The sequence below is a fragment of the Eulemur rufifrons genome, chromosome 2 (genome assembly GCF_041146395.1).
Source record: "Eulemur rufifrons isolate Redbay chromosome 2, OSU_ERuf_1, whole genome shotgun sequence".
In the NCBI taxonomy this organism is placed as follows: Eukaryota; Metazoa; Chordata; class Mammalia; order Primates; family Lemuridae; genus Eulemur; species Eulemur rufifrons.
In genome coordinates, this window is record NC_090984.1 from 53,534,531 (window position 1) to 53,552,355 (window position 17,825).

The window sequence follows — 17,825 nt, forward strand, 5'->3', positions numbered from 1 at the left end:
GTACCCCACTCCTTTGGAATTGCTTCTATTGGACTGGAAATTTGGGAGTGGGGGAAACCAGCAAATTCTTAAATGTTAGATGAGCCTTTTTCAGCTCTATTAATAAAACACCAGCAAGTTATTGATTAAAAGTAATAGTCCTTTGAATTCATCAGATTGACCAAGAATGGACACCCTGAATCAACTCCAACTTGATCTAATGTGTAATCCAGTAAATTGGGATTGCTATTTTAAACTAACAATTTCATAAATGGCATGCAACTGGCTATGTAAAATCTCTTTAGTTGCAAAAAATTTGGGGTTCTTTCGCCTTAGACAATTTGCAAATTATAAAAAGACACAGATTTCCTCCAGTAGGGCTGCACGTCTAACACTCTCACACTTCTTAACTAAAAGTCTTTGAAGTTAAAGATGATTTTTTTACAGTATCTTAAAATGTCATTTCCCTCTCCCTTCTACACCTAACCAGATTGTCCCTGTTGTTTGCTTTAATGTAGTCAATAAAATGCAAAAGAAATTACAGAATATGGGGGGAGGGATGGAGGAGTTCAGGCTAGAAATGCCTTCTGCTTGGCCCAAAGGATGGAAACACATAAAAATAAAGTTTATAATTTTCTTCTTTTATAAAACCCAATATTATCCCTGGATAACCAATCCATTATTAGCTTAACAATTCTTTGAAAATATAGAAATCACCAATCTGTCTAAATTGCTTTTACTCAATTGCACTGCCATGGAAGAAACACCTTTTTTTAACGCTAGTTAAGTTTTTCTAAATGAAGGCTATAGGGATGCTAACGCACTTTACCGTATCACTATGAAAACAGAAGCGGTGGTAAAAAGCAGAGAGTGAATGTTGAATGTTTAAATTCTGCAATGCAGAGGTTCGGCATGAAGTTGATCTTTACAAAAGATGCGTTTATCAAGGAAATTGAGGAGTTTCTTTTAAAAAGAAAAGTAACTGGCGAGTACTGCACAGGACTTTAAAAACAACAATAATCCTATTTTTGACAATAAAGAAATTTAAATTCTTAAATTGAATTTAAGAGCAATTGGAAGAGTAAAAACTGAAAAACTTAATATAAACTTCTCAGCCAGCGGCGCAGCACCGGGAACTTGGACCCACCATCACCATCTCTGCAAAGTTGAAAACCCTCTGCAGCGAGAGCAGAGCGGTTCTCTCTCTCTCTCTCTCTCTCTCTCTGTCTCTCATCTTCCCGGTCCCGGCTAAACTGAATTCGAGTCACTGCCGCTTGAAATAAAATTCTGGAGACCAACTTTTTCTTTTCTTTTACGTATTCTTTTCTTTTTTTACTCACCTTTTCTGATATGTCGACGAGCAACTCAGCAACAAATAAGAAGGATACTTTTAATCTTGGAGTTCTTCTAGGAAAAAAAGGCGGTGGAGGAAGTACCCTCCCCCCCAACCTTCAGGTTTCATACCCGTCGGCTCTGGTAGGCTTGAAGCCGGGGGGGAAAAAGAGTGGCTGAAAACCTGGTCTAGACTCTTCTTCCCGAAGCTCAGCGAGCCCGGCAGTCCCAGTTAAGGCCACCGGGCAGAAACCTAGCGGCCCGCAGCCCCTCTCCCGGGCGTCGCGCTATTCGCGCCTCTGCCAGCCCCTCCGCACTATCTTTCTTTATATGTGAGGGCCGATTTCCCGCAGACATCATTGTTATGATGGCTCATTTAATCAAACTGTTTAATTGCTCTGATAATCACTATCATCATCACAGGTGCTCAATCATTCATCATTTTTGGAGGGCTTTATTGACCTCCGGAGTTCATTCCCCAGCCCTTTTAAAACGAGGCCAAATTTCTCCGACTCCGCTTGGAGTCTCCGCAGGCTGCGATCTTAGCCCAGTTTGTGTTGCTCGAAAGCTTACAGTGAAGCAGAGAAGATGGAAAGGGGGCCAAAAAAAAAAAAAACAAAAAACCTCCCACCCGTTTTCCTCCCTCCCTCCCTCCTTCCTTCCCTGTCTCTGTCTCAGTCTCTCTCACACATACACGCGCGCACGCGCGCGCGCGCGTACACACACACACACACACACACACACACTACTTTATTCTCCCTAATCAACCTCCCCCCTGCCGCAGAAAGTCGGCTTGCAGCCGCGCGCGGAAGATACCCTACTTCCTATTTTCCAGAATGGACTCAAACTTGGGACGGGAGGCGGCTGTTGAAGAACAACAGTCTGTTTTCGACTCTCTGGGCCGGGGACCGTGAGAGCTGGAGCAAGAAGTTGGGGAGAGGCGCGCTCCCCGCGCAAGGCCGGGCCGCGCCGCCTGGAGCCGAGGGGCGACGGGGGCTGTCGCGCGGCGCGCGCGGGGTGGCCGTAGCTCCGCCCCCAGCTCCGGGCTCGGCGTGATTGACGCGCGGCCGCCGGGAAACCGGCGGTGCAGAGGTGAAGCCGGGTGCAGCTCGGGCCAGGGATTGGACGAGACAACAGCCCGAACTAGTTTCCACACAAACGGCGTGGGGTAGTTACTTTCCTTCCCTATTCTCCTCCTTTTCCTTTTTGGAAAAGTTCATTCCGAGTAGGCCCCATCTGCCTGACCCAGCGAAATCACCCCGGTGTAATTAACACAGCCATTAGCAGGCGTTACCGCGGCCCGCCGCTGCGCCTCGGGCGACCACAACAAAGCTGGGCTGCTAGCGCCGGCCACTCCTCCTAGCATTGCAACTTCTCTCTCCCGGTCTCTTTTTCTCTCTCCCTGTCTTTCCTTCCCGTGCTTCCCAGCTCTAAGTGAGATCCACTTTGGAGGCACACACACACACACACACACACACACACGTGCGCGGCTACATCAGACCCAAACGACTCCCGCTTCACTTCCTCCCTTCCAATTCCACCGCGGCCCCCAAAGACTCTTGGGGTGGCCCCTTGTCCACACCGCTTGGAGAGCGTGTGCTCCTAGTTAAGCTGGTCTCTTCTGGTCCTGGAAAAAATGAAAATTGACAACAAGGGTCCTGAATCTGCACAGGAAGAAAGTGCCACTTAAAAAAAAATCTAGCCCCATAATAGTACCGTCTGCAGAGCCTGCTGCCCTTGGATGTTAGCAGGAAGCCTATGGGGCGCTGTAATCGGCTGGCAGAGGAGTGGGGGGCCGCGGAATTAAAAGGAACAAAAGCGAGAGCGCCATGCCAAACGTCCCCGACACGACCCAGTTAGGCAGGAGCCGGGAGTGATGGGAAAATGAACTAGAAGTAAGTTAAAAAAAAAAAAAATCTGAGGCTGTACCGTACTTTCCCTGTGGTTTTCTGCAGTTTTCCTCTCTGCGCTCTCCCTGTCCTCTTCCTCTCTCTCTTTCTCCTTCTCCCTCTCCCTCTTTCCCCGTTCTCGCGCGCGCGCACACACGCGCGGGCGTGCGCGCGAACACACACACACACACACACACACACTTCTCTTCCTCCCCCCTCCTCCCCTCTCCCCCGCGGTCCCCGTGGAGGAGCAGGCTCGCTGATTTGCTCGGGTCCGCCGGGCTCCAGCCTCCCCTCCCCCTCCCGCCCCCCGCCTCCCCCGCCCCCCCAGCCAGGGCCGTCCGATCGCACTCGCTGCATATCAGAGGCTCGGCGCGGCGCGCTCCTCCTTGCTCCCGCTCCCCACTCCCGGGATGTGTCTCCGCCGTACGACGGGCTATGGCCACCACGACTTCCGGGTTCCGTCATTTCGTTCTCCCGCCGCCGACCTGCGCCGCCAAACTGAGGCTCTTCTATAAGCCAGGCAGCAGCCAACCTGCCAACACCTACTGACACTCACTCATCTCCCAGAGAGAGAAAGAGAGCGAGAGAGAGCGAGCGCGAGAGAGCGAGCGCGAGTGAGAGCGAGCGAGCGAGCGAGAAAGAGAGAGAGGGAGAGACAAAATACCTACCAGGAAAGGGGGGGAGGAAGTCCAATTTTTGCAAACTATTCATTTTTTTCTTGATTTTTCTCCCTGCTTGCTTTGAACAATACTTTAAAGAGAGAGGATCACATTATAGATACCTCGGGGGCAAAGCTAAAAGAGGGGGGGAGGGGGGAGGAAAAAATTCAAGAAGCAGAAACCCCTCGCGGAGTTTTACTGGAAGAAAAAAACGGGTCTTAAAGATTCCTCCTCTTCATCATCATCAACCATCATTCATTCACTACCTTGACATTCCGGGCTTTGATTGACAGCTGGAGTGGCAAAAAGCCATGAAACACGACAGTTCGGTTACATGTGGGCTGCTGACGGGCCGCTCGTAACCTTCAGTTCGGGGGCTTGACAATTTTTTTTCTTCTTTTTCTTCTTTTTCTTTTCTTTCTTTTTTTTTTTTTTTTTCCAACTGAGGGGAAGAGAAGAGAAAGAGGGGGAAAGGAGGACCGAAGAGGAGGAGGAGGGGAGGGGGGAGGAGGAGGAGGAGGTGGAGGAGGAGGAGGAAGATCAGGAGGAGGAGGAAGAACAGAAAAAAAAAGAGAAAAAGAAGAAATATCACAGGAAAAAAAAAAACTCTTCGTTGTCTTGCCTGGGCTTTTTCCCCCTAAAAATAACATATTGGAGAATTGGGAGAAGTCTCCTTGGTTTGGAAAAAAAAGGAATCTTCAGCCTAGATCACTTTCTTATCCGGACTGGGATATTAAATATACGACACATCCAGGAGTTTATTGGAGCGCAGACTGATGGCGCAAAGGGTAGGTTTAAATCTCCAACACTTACCTAGATATAAATCCTCTCCTAAGAGGGGCCTGTCCCGATGCCTCCTCTCCCTTCAACGCTGCTGCTGCTGCTCGCTGCTTGATGATGGCGGCCAGTATTTTAAAAAATAGCAGCAAAATTATTCATCGGCTTCTTTCCCCCCCGTGCCTCTGCGTGTGTGCGAGTGTGTGTGCGTGCGTGTGTGCGTGTCTGGGCGCGCGTGTTCCAGCGCTATGCGAGCGGGCGGGCGGCGAGTGCGTGTGAGTGGTGTGTGCGTGTGCAATTGTTACACGCTTTCGCCTCGCTCCAGCTTTTACCCCAGCAGCGCGATTCCCCCGGTTCTCCTGCTGCCGCTGCTGCGCCGCTGCCGCCGCTGCTCCCGCGGCTCCGGGCGGGCACGGGCTGCGTAGGAGCCGCCGCCGCCGGGGCCGCCGCTGGGGCCGCGCTGCCGCAGCTGCTGCGCCGCCGCCTAGACTAGCCTGGGCTGCTTGTTTTGTCTCTGAAATTGACAAGGACGCAGGGAATCCGCTGCTAAATAATGTTTCTGGTAACTTTCACATTATTCCCCCCCCTCCGCTCCCTGCCCCCGGGGAGGCACTGGCCCTGCTCTTTCCTCGTCCTCGGCGTTCTCGTGCTGATTATTAGCGTTTTTCTTCTCTTTATTTTGTTTCATTTCGCCTTTTGATTTATTGGATCCTCTAGAGGAGGCGAAGGGGGGTTAGGGGTGGGATCCGGGGCTTCCTCCTCACACTAACTCCACTTCTCCTTCGGTTGGCTCGCTACGGTTCTGCTGCCTCCGGCGGGAGCGGGGCCTCCCGGCGCCCCCTCAATCCCCGGCCTCACCGCCTCCTCTTCCTTTTCTAAACGCTGCTCTTGGCTCATACTTTTTCATTTTAAAATTTAAAAGCATTTCTTCCCCACAACTTTCAACTCCGTTGTTTCGGCTGGTTTGGTTTCTGTGTGTTCAACTTGTGCTCGTTACTTTTCTTCTTTCTGACTTTGTTTTTATTTTTATTTTCCCTTCCCTTCTCTTTCTCTCTCTCTCTGCCTCCTTCTCCTCTCTCTCTTCTTTCTCCCTCTCTCTCTCATCTTTATCCCTTCCCCACTTCTCTGTTCGCTCTCTTCTCCTTGCTTTTTTTTTCTTCCCCCCCTCTGCTCTCTCTCACCTCCTGCGCCCCCTCCCACTTCCCGGGTTCTGACAGTACGATGAGCTGCCCCATTACGGCGGGATGGACGGAGTAGGGGTTCCCGCTTCCATGTACGGAGACCCTCACGCGCCGCGGCCGATCCCCCCAGTTCACCACCTGAACCACGGGCCGCCGCTCCACGCGACACAGCACTACGGCGCTCACGCCCCGCACCCCAATGTCATGCCGGCCAGCATGGGATCTGCTGTCAACGACGCCTTGAAGCGGGACAAGGACGCGATCTATGGGTAAACCGACCCCCTGGACCCAGCTTACTGTGTGTGAGTGTGAGAGTGTGTGTTTGTCTCTGTGGGGGGTGGGAGGGTGGACGACTAATTGGGGAGTTATTTCTGCGTGGGATGGGAGGGGGCTTGCTTGCCTTAGGAAAGGACAGTGGAGGGGGCCTGCTCTTCTGCCCCTGGAGTCAAAGACCCGGAAAGTATAGCCTCCTCCACTCCCACGGCCCGGTCACTCCGGACCCTACATCCCGGAGTGACTGAGTCCTCAGATTCTTGCCGGGGCCTTCTCCCCAAGGACAGGATTCCTGGCCAAAGGACGCAGGGCTGGACGTTTCAGGCCCCCTAACAGAGGCCTTGACGAAGGGGAAAGTTTCCTGTCGATGAGGAGCAACTTTGTTGTTGTTGTTTTGTTTTTTTTCTTTTTTCTCTCTCTTGTTTCCTACTGAGGGTCTGGGAGTCACTAACTGCAGCTTGAGCCGGGATCAGGGCTGGTTCTGTCGGCCAGGAAGTCCTAATCACCCACTTCTTAATTCTCTGTAAATAAAGGGGGCAGACCTTGAAGTGCAGCGGGGTGGAAGGGACTGCTGCTTGCATGGCTCCGCTCTTGGGGGGAGTAAGGGAGCTGGCTGAAAATTATTTTATATTCTGAGAGCACTCGGCGAGGGGTAAGATGCACAGTTCAAACGTGTACCACACCGGCTCTTCCGGCTGAGGGTAGGTGGGGAAGGCGGCGGGATGACGAGGGGAGGGGACAGTGGGTAAACAGCAACTGAGCCCCAAGCCAGAGGCCGAAAGCATCCCGAAGTGTAGCTAAACCGCCCGGAGGAACACAAAGGGCATATGCGCACGCACACTTCCAAGTTTTAAAACACGATTTATTTATTTTTGTCTGCTGCAACGCTGGGAGAAATGTAGTCTTTGGAAGGAAGCTCTTCGGCATTTAACATTCCTATTATTTTGGCCCCCACACCCGGGTTTTACTAGAAGTAAAGCAAACAAGTTTATAAGGCAAGGGGGTGGAGAGGTTAGAAGAGCACTCTCTCGCATTTAGGGAATGTCACTCCGGTGTGTATGTAGGTGAAGTCTTCGGCCTCCTCTGAAATGCCCATTAAAAGGAGGAGTTAAAACAATTTTTTATTTCAAAGAGTGTGTCTTTCTTGGGAGGTCAGGGCTGGGTCGCAGGGGTTGGTTCGGCGGCCTCCGTAGTGTGGGGATTGAGTCTGAGTCAACTCCAGGCTCCAGATTGCCTGAGCGTCTCGGATGTTTCCTTACGTTCCAACTGAGGCTGCTTTTATTTGGCGGACTAAAGTGACCGGGGGCTCCTCTGGCCAGATCTGAGGGACTTCTGAGCAGAGGGAAACAGCCAGGCCCTTCTTCCTTTCTGTTTCTGGCCCAGGCTCGGCTGACTGAGGAAGGGTTGTAAAGTGTGATGCGTGCCTGTTGTATTAAAGAAGGACTCCAAACCCTCCAAACTTGTTGATTACAGTTCTCGCTCCTTCCCCTCTGCACCCCGTCTCTGTGTGTGTGTCTCTGCGTGGCGCTGCCCGTTAGGCACCCGTTGTTTCCTCTGTTAGCTCTGGTCTTTGAGAAGTGCGAGCTGGCGACCTGCACTCCCCGGGAACCCGGAGTGGCCGGCGGAGACGTCTGCTCCTCTGACTCCTTCAACGAGGACATCGCGGTCTTCGCCAAGCAGGTCCAACCTTCTTGACCCACTCATCCTCTTGCAGCCCCTCACTACTCCTCCCCTTTCCATGGAGCTTTACTTGAAAGGAGGAAAAGGCAGGGACACCCGATCTGTTCCTCTGGCCCAGTCCACTCTATGCCTCCTCCCCATCCCAGAGCCTGGAGGCGACTTGGAAGCGGAGATAAATATGGGTGTTTGTTTTCCCCCCCAGCAGGAATACAGGGGCTCGACCCTCGAATTAAAGTTGACCTGCTCCTAATCTGGGGCTTGGCCTTTTCCCCTGCCTCCAGCTACTTGAACAAGAATTGGGGAAAGGGTCTGTGAAGGACCCGAGAGTGCCCGGGAGGCAAGGAAGCTGGGCGCCTCTCGGAGCTGTCCCATCCGGGGCGCGGAGGTGAGGGAGGCGGAGGGCCACAGCCTCTTGGACGGCTGGACTAGCGGTACTCTGGGCCCAGAGAATGGCCCTGACTTCCCAGCTATAGCTTAGTCATATCAGGTCCCCCTTAACGGGGCCAGGACCAGAAGGCCCTGATTCTTTTTCAGCGACCCCACTAATTTAAGGCACCAGTTTGTTCTCCCGTGTTTTGCCAAAGCTCCTCTCCTCTTCTCCGCCATTGCCTCTTCACCGTTCCCCACTTTCACACTCCAGTTTAGTCGGTGACAGGATTTTCTTCCTTTCAATGGGGTGGTAATTCATGTTGACTTTCCTTGCTTCTCATAGGTTCGCGCCGAAAAGCCACTTTTTTCCTCAAATCCAGAGCTGGACAATTTGGTAAGGCTTTCTGTTCCTTGCTTTCCCCAGCCTCGGCCCCTTCCCATGCCCAGAAGCACCCACGTTCTCCCGGAGCTCCGGGGAGTTCGAGCAGAGCCCTCTTTTGAAGCTCTAGGGAGACCGGGAGGAAGGGAGCAGCTTAGAGTCCCCGCAAGGGAGATGGCGAGCGAGGGACAGGGTAGACGTCGGGGGGAGGGAAGCCCAAGGAGGCAGAACAGGGGACTCGGCGCTGAGAGGGCAAGCAAGGGATGTTTCCCAGGTCTCGCCCCGGGAGTAAGCTGCGAGAAGTGAGTTATTTCCTCTGTTTGCTGGGGCAGCGGGCCGATCCCCGGGCTGCTAACCCGAAGGATGTAACCGCTGGCACCGGGGAGGGCGGGCCTGGGGTGGGGGCTGGGGAGGTGAGGGGTAGGCCGGCGCAGGCCACTTTTAGGTGCGATTCTTTTGCTAATTTGCACGATTTCAATATTAAAAGTACTTAAATCCGCTTTCAAAGGCCCTGCCTCACCATTCATCTTGAGTATTTCCTTCTTTAGTGAGGACGGATTTCGTAGGGCATGCTGTACTAAAAAGCTTTTTCTATCCAGAGAAGCGACTTTTTTTTTTTTTTCTTTTTAATTTGGCCTGAGGTCGAGGGAGGGGACGTTTAAAGAGGACTCGGGCGGAGAAAGAAGGCCTGACCCGAGGAAAGCAGTCCTTACAAATAGGATAGTGAACATCAGGGGAAAAGATATTAATGCTTAGGCTCAGGTTGAGTCAGATTCCTACCCCGTGGCCAATGAGGCAGAGATGATCAGTAATCACTTGGTTTTTCTGACTATTTCTTGATGTGTGGGTTTTGCCTGGCCACCTGCCGGTTTCTTCTCCCCAACCCAATTCCCTCACCGCCCCCCCCCGTCAGGACACTAACTCCATTCCCTAAACTTTTCTTGCAGATGATACAAGCAATACAAGTACTAAGGTTTCATCTTTTGGAGTTAGAAAAGGTAAGCAGGAAATAACACTCCCCGTTTTGATTTAGCCACTTTCCTATCCTATTTGAATTGGGATGTTCAAACCTCCAGTCTGGAGATTTTGAGCATATAACCATGACTTTCCTTCAAATTGCTCCTCAACCCAAAGGCTCAGAGGATGGGTGAATCAGGACAGCTCTGCTTTTTAAAGTAGCCTCCCTTTCCTCAAATTTCCCCCTAGGCAGGCAGGATTATTTTGAAATGCAGCAAACCATTTGTGTTACTGGACACTCAGCCTGCTGCGTCTTTATTAGCTCAGCTCACCCTCGGCCCAGAGTTTGCATTGTAGGCAGAGGGAATCATCCTAGCTGGAGTATCTTTACGTTGCTCTGCAGCTCAATCACTTTCCCCTGGAAACATACAAAACTCTCAGCTTATTGAATTGAAAATGTTAATGCTTTCCCCAGTTCCAGTGTTCTCATGTTTTGATATTGTTATCAAATCAGATTTAACTCTCTGGACTCCCAAATAACTAACTCAGTTATTTCCAGTCCTGTTTCTTTCTCTCTCTTTATTGTAACTTGTTGCTCAGGGAAGTCTCTGGAGAATAATATCTGCTGCAACAATTGCTCTATTGTTTCCTCGACTTCAACTATTACACCCCTTAATTAGAGTTAGTTTGGAAGACATCACACTGTTGCTCTTTCCAAATGTAACCTTGCAACCTGACATTTTTCCTCTTTAAAAATGAAACAAAACAACAACATGAGCTGAACCTCTCCACCATGACCCTCCTTCTAGGTCCACGAACTGTGTGATAACTTCTGCCACCGGTACATTAGCTGTTTGAAGGGGAAAATGCCCATCGACCTTGTCATTGATGAAAGAGACGGCAGCTCCAAGTCAGATCACGAAGAACTTTCAGGCTCTTCCACAAATCTCGCTGACCATGTAAGTCTATGAGCCTTTGGCATTCTTTTAAGGCCGCTGGGCAAAGTATTTTTTAAAACTTGTGTTAACATTTAGCTCCACTGACTCGGTTTTCTTTTTAAATGATCTGGTCTCTTTTGGGGTCTTTTCTCTCTTTTTTACTACCTCTGCCATACTTTTTATTTTCATTTCCCCTTTCTTGGACCTCCTCCTATTTATGTTAAGAACCAAAAAACCAGGGAGTTGATAGAGTGATTTGTGCACTTAATGTGTAAAGTTTCCTGGGTTTGGTGACTTGGGTGTTAGCAAATTCTGTTTGATATGGTGACTACTGTCTTTTCTGCTTTCTCAACTCTGTGTAATAAATGCAGCAGGAATGGAAAGAGGCAAAACAGTTAGCTGGACAGGTCTGGGGGATGTGGAGAGAGAGAGAGATTGAGAGAGAGAGGAAATAGAGAATTGGGGAGTTAGGGCTGATTTCCCAGTCTCTCACAGAGATGACAATCATGAGAATTATTGGCAATCTTGCATTGCATTAGAAATAAAAGAAGGAGTGAATGAACACATTACAATTCTCAGGGCTTTTGCTCTATAGAAACTTATTGTCAGAATATGGACTTATTGCCAAGTGCCTGAAGCATCTTCATAATAAAAGACAGTAACCTTGATGAACCAATTATTAACAATGTACTACAGAAAGCTGAAGGGAATTATGATTGAGTAACCATAGGTTGGTGGTTGAATTTTAACACTTTAACAGTTGGTGAATGAGGATGAAGAGTATAGTAAGGAATGACTGTGTATGTCAGGCCAGGAAAGGAGATTTCTTTCTATTCTCTCTGTTTTTAATCCTATTTTGGAACTGATCTAGTAAGTCTGATGCTTAAAAAAAAAAAAGCATATGTAGTGAGACTGAAAATTTGAAAAAGAAGCAAAGAGAAGAAAGATTGCAGCTGGTAGGAAAGGCAAGAGTGGCGAGGTTAAAGAGTGGGTGTGAACAGCAGTTTATTTATAGGAACTCAAGCCTGGAAGTGGGGGACAGGGTGTCTATAGATTATATTCAATTGAACTCACAACCTAAATGATATGGGCTGTGGTCTAATAACTTTGTGGCTGAAATATTAATTTAACATCCTGTATGAGTTAAACAGGTGTTGAGGCTTAAAGGCAGTTTGTCTACCCCCTCCCCACCACCCCAATTCCTGGGTGTTAAGAGGAATGAATTGAGGTGACTTGAGAATAAACCTTCTGTGAGGTTCTCCTCTCCCCCACAAAAAGTTTTGAAAATATGCAGTCATAGATTTTAATAATTAACCTTTGCGCTTGTATGGAAGCCTGCCTAAGAACAAAAGTTAGAGAAAGAAAAAGAAAAGCAAACCTCAGTCTAGGATGTCCAGTTGTCAAAGGCTCCTGTGCTTATCTTTACCCTTACCTTTTTTCAGCAGAGCAGGGGAAACTTGGGGGAGCTCTTTTGTATATTGAGCGTATTAAATGAAATCAAAAGGATGCAGCAGCAGCTATGGAAAGTTTATTTGCTGATCTGCGGCTCTACAATGTGTGGTTGTGGTCCATGAGGCATGACACTACCTCAGAAATATTTATTTTTGCTGGGTTTTTTTTTATTTGTTTATTTTCATTGCTTCCTGTTTCTAAATTCATATTTATTTACATTACTGGGAGAAAGAGGAGGGATCTATTTACATGGTTTGTAAAATGAGAGGTTCACAGTTCTCTGCAGCCAAAAGCTTTTTTAATGATATTTCTAGGGGTCCCAACTACTTGGTTTTCTAGAACAGTTTCTTGGCAACTGTTTTTCCAGTGGTTGTATGGAGCTAGAGCGTGCTAATGTTTACACAGAAAAAATAAACTAGGGTGTTTAGATTGGCTGATAGACAATATCAATTTATGGAACTATTGTAATATTTAAATATACACTCAAGAAGGAAGTTGTACCTAAGAGTAGAGTGCATTAATAATTTAACAATCATCATCTTTGAATAAAAGAGTCAACTGTAACATTTGTTGCTCCCCTTTCAGGCCCCTAATCAAGTAAATATGACAACTGATTTATTTTGAACCCATGAGGGCTTGCCACCTCATTGGGTGTCATAATTTAAAGCCCTTTATTTCCCAGAGATCTGAACTATAACATTTTTACTTTAGCCTCCTGCTATTTGTTTTGAAAGGAAGCAATAATTTGTTCCACCAGCACACCAAGTGGGACACAAAGAGATTTGCCACAGACTTGCATTTTATGCTGGACATGAGAGAAAACCTTGGAGAGTTTTCACCATTTTTGAGACTTTTGTACCATAGGTGTATTGATTGTATTCCTTTCCAGTCTTCCCCCTACAAAGCAAATCCTCTTATGCTTTTTAGCCTCTTCTACACACTTGCCCTCCTACAACCCCTGCCAGCCACAAAAAAAGTGAAAATAGCACAGAGCCTCTACCTGAGAAGTGGTGTGAGTGGGACATTTTCAGCATGTAAATGTGTCCGATTTGAATCTTCAGGTTTATTTTTTCATTTGCTTTGATATGCATATTTAATACGTTGCCCCAGGCTGGATCTCATTTGGTGAACACTGGTGCAGGGGTGACGATGAGGCACTTCAGAAGGACCCAGACAGCGTGTTGTTTTCTCTGTTTTATCTGTTGGCCCACTATTCTGATCTACTGAGCTTCCTTGTGGTTTTATTTGCACATGAAATGCTGAAAGCATTTCAACTTATTGGCTATGAATAATGACAGCTAAAAAAGAAGTGTAGTTTAATTTGTTGTGTGCCAAGGTTTCTCTTGTGGAGGTGACAGTTTGTGACAGCTGTTTGACACCCCCCAAACACATACACCTCTATCCTTATTAAGTGGTATCAAGCTACATTGTGTGTGTGTATGTGTGTTTAAGGAAGGAGCAGGCAAAGAGAGAGACAGAGAGAGAGAATGAAAAGAAAGAATAAGTGTGTAATTCTGTGTAGTAGAAAGCAGAGAGAAAAGCATCAGAAGCAATGTATCAGATATAAAATAGCTTTCAATATTCTCATCAAGGAATTTGAAAATGTAAATGAATAAAAGTAATGGATATAAATATCTTCAAAGCAAGTATTATGACAGACTTTTAAGAATGAATTTTATATATTATTACTTAGTAAATCATGCTAATTTCACATTCTATAAAGTTATATAAATAATCTCATATAACATAGATGCATAAAAAGAAGACAGTCATAACAATCTTATCTTCCATTCGTCACATTCAGTGAGGATACTGAATTTGTTCATTTATTATTAACACTTACATATGATAGACATAATGATAAGAAGTTTGGAATTAAATAGAAAAGAAAATATGCAGCAGTGGCTACTATTTTGTTGTGTTTAATAAATTCATAATGGATGCTTATATTTTTAATATTATAATCTATTTTATCTTATGCTCTTACTGTAACATAATAATTATTATAGGTAGGAAATAGCTATTACAGTATTTTTTTGAATATTGGGGAGAAAAAATATATGATAATCAAACGAAAAAGAACTCTGTTTTTCAGCTGCAGTTCATGTTTCCCAGACATTCAGATTCATCATGTTTAAAATAAACATGTCAGGAAAGCAATTTTTTTAAAAAAACTTTCAACTTGAAAACTGTTGGGAAATAGTCATGCTTTTCTTAGTCTGTAGAATTTCTGAATAATAGGTAATATCCACGTTATTCTGCCTAATTTTAAGTCAGACCTAGTGCAGAGAAATGAAATATATCTTGATGTTTACATGTCAAGATATTACATATCTTTAGATCAAGATTAGACAAATGAATTTATTTGTTTGGAATATATTCTCTGAGCTAAGCTTTATTTGCTTGAAGTGCATGCAGTTATACAATTACATTGTTATTCCTAGTTAATGGTCACAAAGAGCTACATTTTATTTTCTTTGAACAAATTAAGCAGAGGGAAGAAAATACAATTATGTCTGTTAACAGTTATTGGCAGGTGCCTTAAAATTGACTGGCTCTAATAACATACTAATAAAAGAAAAATTATTTTAATTTTTATGTTGAGAGCCATAATTTAAATGAAGATATGCTGATGTTTTCTATTGCATCTCTGAATATGTCAAGTTTATTTATGTCTATACAGTTTTTTAAAATGGGTTAAGATCAGAGGGGAGAATCTTCAGAGTCTTTTTCCTAACAGAATATGGACAGATGCTTATAGATATATTCTATTGCTACGTGAAAAATTAGAGGGAAGTGACAGTGAGGAGAGGGATAGGTTTAAGTTGTTGGTCTATAGACTATCAAGGGGGAACTAATGAGATTTGATAATAATATTAAAAATATGAATGGTTTATTTTATTCTGTAGTTTCTTATGTCCTAGTGTAAGATTTGATCTTATGGTGTGCTATCCAAAGCCTATGAGGACCCATTCCAGTAAAGTTCTACCTCTGAGCTTTGTCCACCAACTCAAGGAAACATGGCTGGGCATGGGTTTTCTGTTGCTGCTGCTGCTGCTGCTGCTGCTGCGTACTTTCTGGTAGTTGATAGCTTTCCTGTTAATTTCCCATCAAGAATAATTACACCATTTAAATCATTTAGATTGTGCAGTTGGAGTGTGTTTTCAGTGTGACCGTGATGAGATGAAATTAAACAAAGGTTGCACTTGACAACCATATAGATATTCACCATCAGATTTTAAAAATTGGCATTTTTGCATTCATTTTTTTTTAAGTACTGAAAGTTCTATGGAATATCTCAACACAATTCAAAATTATAGTAGACATTTTATAACATGGCATTATACCCACAACACAAGACATTTCTGTCTTTTCTAAAAGTTGCTCCATTAAATAGAGGAGTCATTTGCAAAGGATACTTGCCACTTCCATGAGAGTTGCTCACATATTAATTCCCAAAGCTTAACACAGAGGTAGGATTGGGAGATGAGGGAAGGACCCTGGCTCTATTTACATTTTTAAAGAGTGAGTCCAGGTTCTTCTGAAAGCACACACAGGTCTCCTGAGTTCTTATGTCAACTTTAGAATAACGTAGTTGAAATTCCAACATTTGTTCAAACCATACAATTAACATTTTTTTTTATTTTTGTAGACTTCAGTACCCCAGGACAGGAGTCTTCATCTTATTTTTTAAAACAATTTTTACATAATGTTAATTAGGAGTTAAAACATTATAAAGTCATAAAGAATAGGTAACATTATGTGTGTTGATACAAGTATATCTTCCTATTGTTTAAATATATCAAGTCAAATTAGTTTTGTATGCCTCATTTGCTGATTAAAATATCTTTATGTATGTTTACTATTACTTTGTACCTATGACCACATATTCTGAATTACTTTACTGTTTTTCCAAGTTCATATATAAATTTTCACTTGATGTTTTATAGTTGTGTAGGTTCTAAAAATCTAGTGCTTATTTTTAAAGTATTTTTTAATAATAGAAATAAGAAGGAGAAGTGACCCTGGGGATTATCTTGTCTAACTCCTTAATTTTAAAGAGATAAAGGAAATGAGTGCCAGAGAAATGAAGTGCATCACTTCCTTAAGGTCACATGGCCAGCTAGAGGTGGCACCCTAGAGTTTTAATTCCAAACTAATGTTTTCCCGCCTGTGCCATGTCCATGGAATCACCTTTTCATTTGGGGTCTAAAATGAATTTCCAATTATATTAGATAGAACCTGTACGTTGTATGGCTTTTGTTTCTCCTTGAAGTCTAATACATTTTACTTCCCCATTCAGTTTTGTATTTATTTAGAAACCGTTGCACATTTTGCCCCATTGAGCAGAATTATATGCCGTGTGGAATCATTTAAACAGGGAAATATCACCAATTTACCAGTACTTATTAAGTATTATCCTATAGGTAGCTCCCTCATGGAAATGCCATAGTAGTTGAAAATGTTACAATTTCACTGTAACTGCAACTTCAACAAAAGAGGTGCACACATGATTTGCCTCCTATGCCCAGAGACTCTTGTCCTCTCTATGCTTTTTTCTAGATTTAGCAAAATTCAATGATGGTGCTAAATCAATTTTTTTTTTAACTTTCAAGGGAGAAAACACTGGCAGAATTGTGTTTTCTAGGGAAAGCTGTGTGTAAATGAGAAACAGAGGAGAGCAGCAGAGCGCTCTCCTGTGGCCCCGCTACTACAAGCTCTGCCCATATTGTCTCCTGCTTTTATATTAATTACAACTTGCATTATCAGCTGTGAGTCTGTAGCCCAGCAAATAGAAAATACTGCCCCTGGAGACCTAGCTTCTTGTATCTATTTTCCATCTCCTTCTATTGTGCTCCACTCGGTATTCACTGCTTTTCTCCTGGTAACACTGCTCTGTAACGCAATTACGTAAGGGCAAGAAGAGTACCATATTTGACTCCCAATTATTAAAGCCACTGGGAATAGAAACATGTTCACTCCTTGCCCTCGGGTGTCTTCATGATACTTTTGGCTGGAGAACAGGACATATATTATGGAATGCATGTACCTGAATACTCACCCACACACGTGCACACAGCTAGCATTTCTCTTTATTTTTCTACTTGCGTCATGTGTTTTTACATGCTTTTGTATGCCACGTTGGTTTCAGGATTCACTAAACTTGTGCATATAATTTGACAGAATGCCAGGCAGTTATTCTTGAAGGATGTAAACTTGGAAACTGTCTGGGGGTGGGGAGAAGAAAGGAGTTGTGATAGAAACAAATATTTCAATTTAAGAAAAAAACAATGTTAAGGGTAATGGATTATGTCTGTCCATGTAGGTTACAATTTCGTATGACCCAGGTGGACCAATTTTTTGTTGACAAGATTATCAATATTTGTCTTGCTATATGGTCACATCACCATGTGTAGCTGAATACAGACAACTTGGAGTAACTCCTTAGCCTTGAAACAGCAGAGGGATGTATCTGTTCTTCCTTCTTTCAAATTAGATGAATATCATGTCATACTCCTTAGTTTGTGTCAGTCTCTCAAACAAGACCATAATACTTGAGACACTCTCTGGAAATAAATGTGACACTTTTTCAGGAGAGCATTTTTGAGGAGTGAGGGAGAAAAGAGGGAAGAGATAAGGGAATCGCAAATTAGATAGTGAACTTGAGCAAATTTCCATTTGGGGTGGAAAACCCAGGACCCAACTTATTTGAAAGAATAAGCTGCTCTTAAAGTAACATTTGCTTATGTGGCTGATTTTTCACTCCTTTACTTTAGAAAACACTTTCTTCAGAAAACCATTGAAAGAAATACACTGAATTATAAATTAATGAGGCCTGACTTTAAAACTCAACACAGGTTTAGCTGGTAGGGACAAACCAGTGTTTTCAGTTACAGCGGATCCTTTCTGAGTGATCCCTTCAAATCACTACAGTGTCTAAACAGAAAGACTTGTTC

At 44.8% G+C, this 17,825-nt stretch overlaps 1 protein-coding gene across 6 annotated transcripts in view; it reads left to right on the top strand.

Moving 5' to 3' along the window:
- Nucleotides 1–2,569: 2,569 nt before the first annotated feature.
- MEIS2 (Meis homeobox 2) overlaps nucleotides 2,570–17,825 on the top strand; it is a 204,881-nt gene continuing 189,625 nt past the window's right edge. For 4 of the 6 annotated variants that reach the window (XM_069461827.1, XM_069461803.1, XM_069461834.1 and 1 more), the window contains exons 1-6: nucleotides 3,548–4,650; nucleotides 5,857–6,089; nucleotides 7,632–7,773; nucleotides 8,486–8,536; nucleotides 9,469–9,519; nucleotides 10,288–10,437. In XM_069461827.1, coding sequence (XP_069317928.1) covers nucleotides 4,639–4,650; nucleotides 5,857–6,089; nucleotides 7,632–7,773; nucleotides 8,486–8,536; nucleotides 9,469–9,519; nucleotides 10,288–10,437 — 639 coding nt within the window. In that variant the 5' untranslated portion in view covers nucleotides 3,548–4,638. Of the gene's footprint in view, nucleotides 3,207–3,547; nucleotides 4,651–5,856; nucleotides 6,090–7,631; nucleotides 7,774–8,485; nucleotides 8,537–9,468; nucleotides 9,520–10,287; nucleotides 10,438–17,825 lie in introns of those variants that run through there. The other 2 variants (XM_069461842.1, XM_069461819.1) reach the window with 2 other exon arrangements.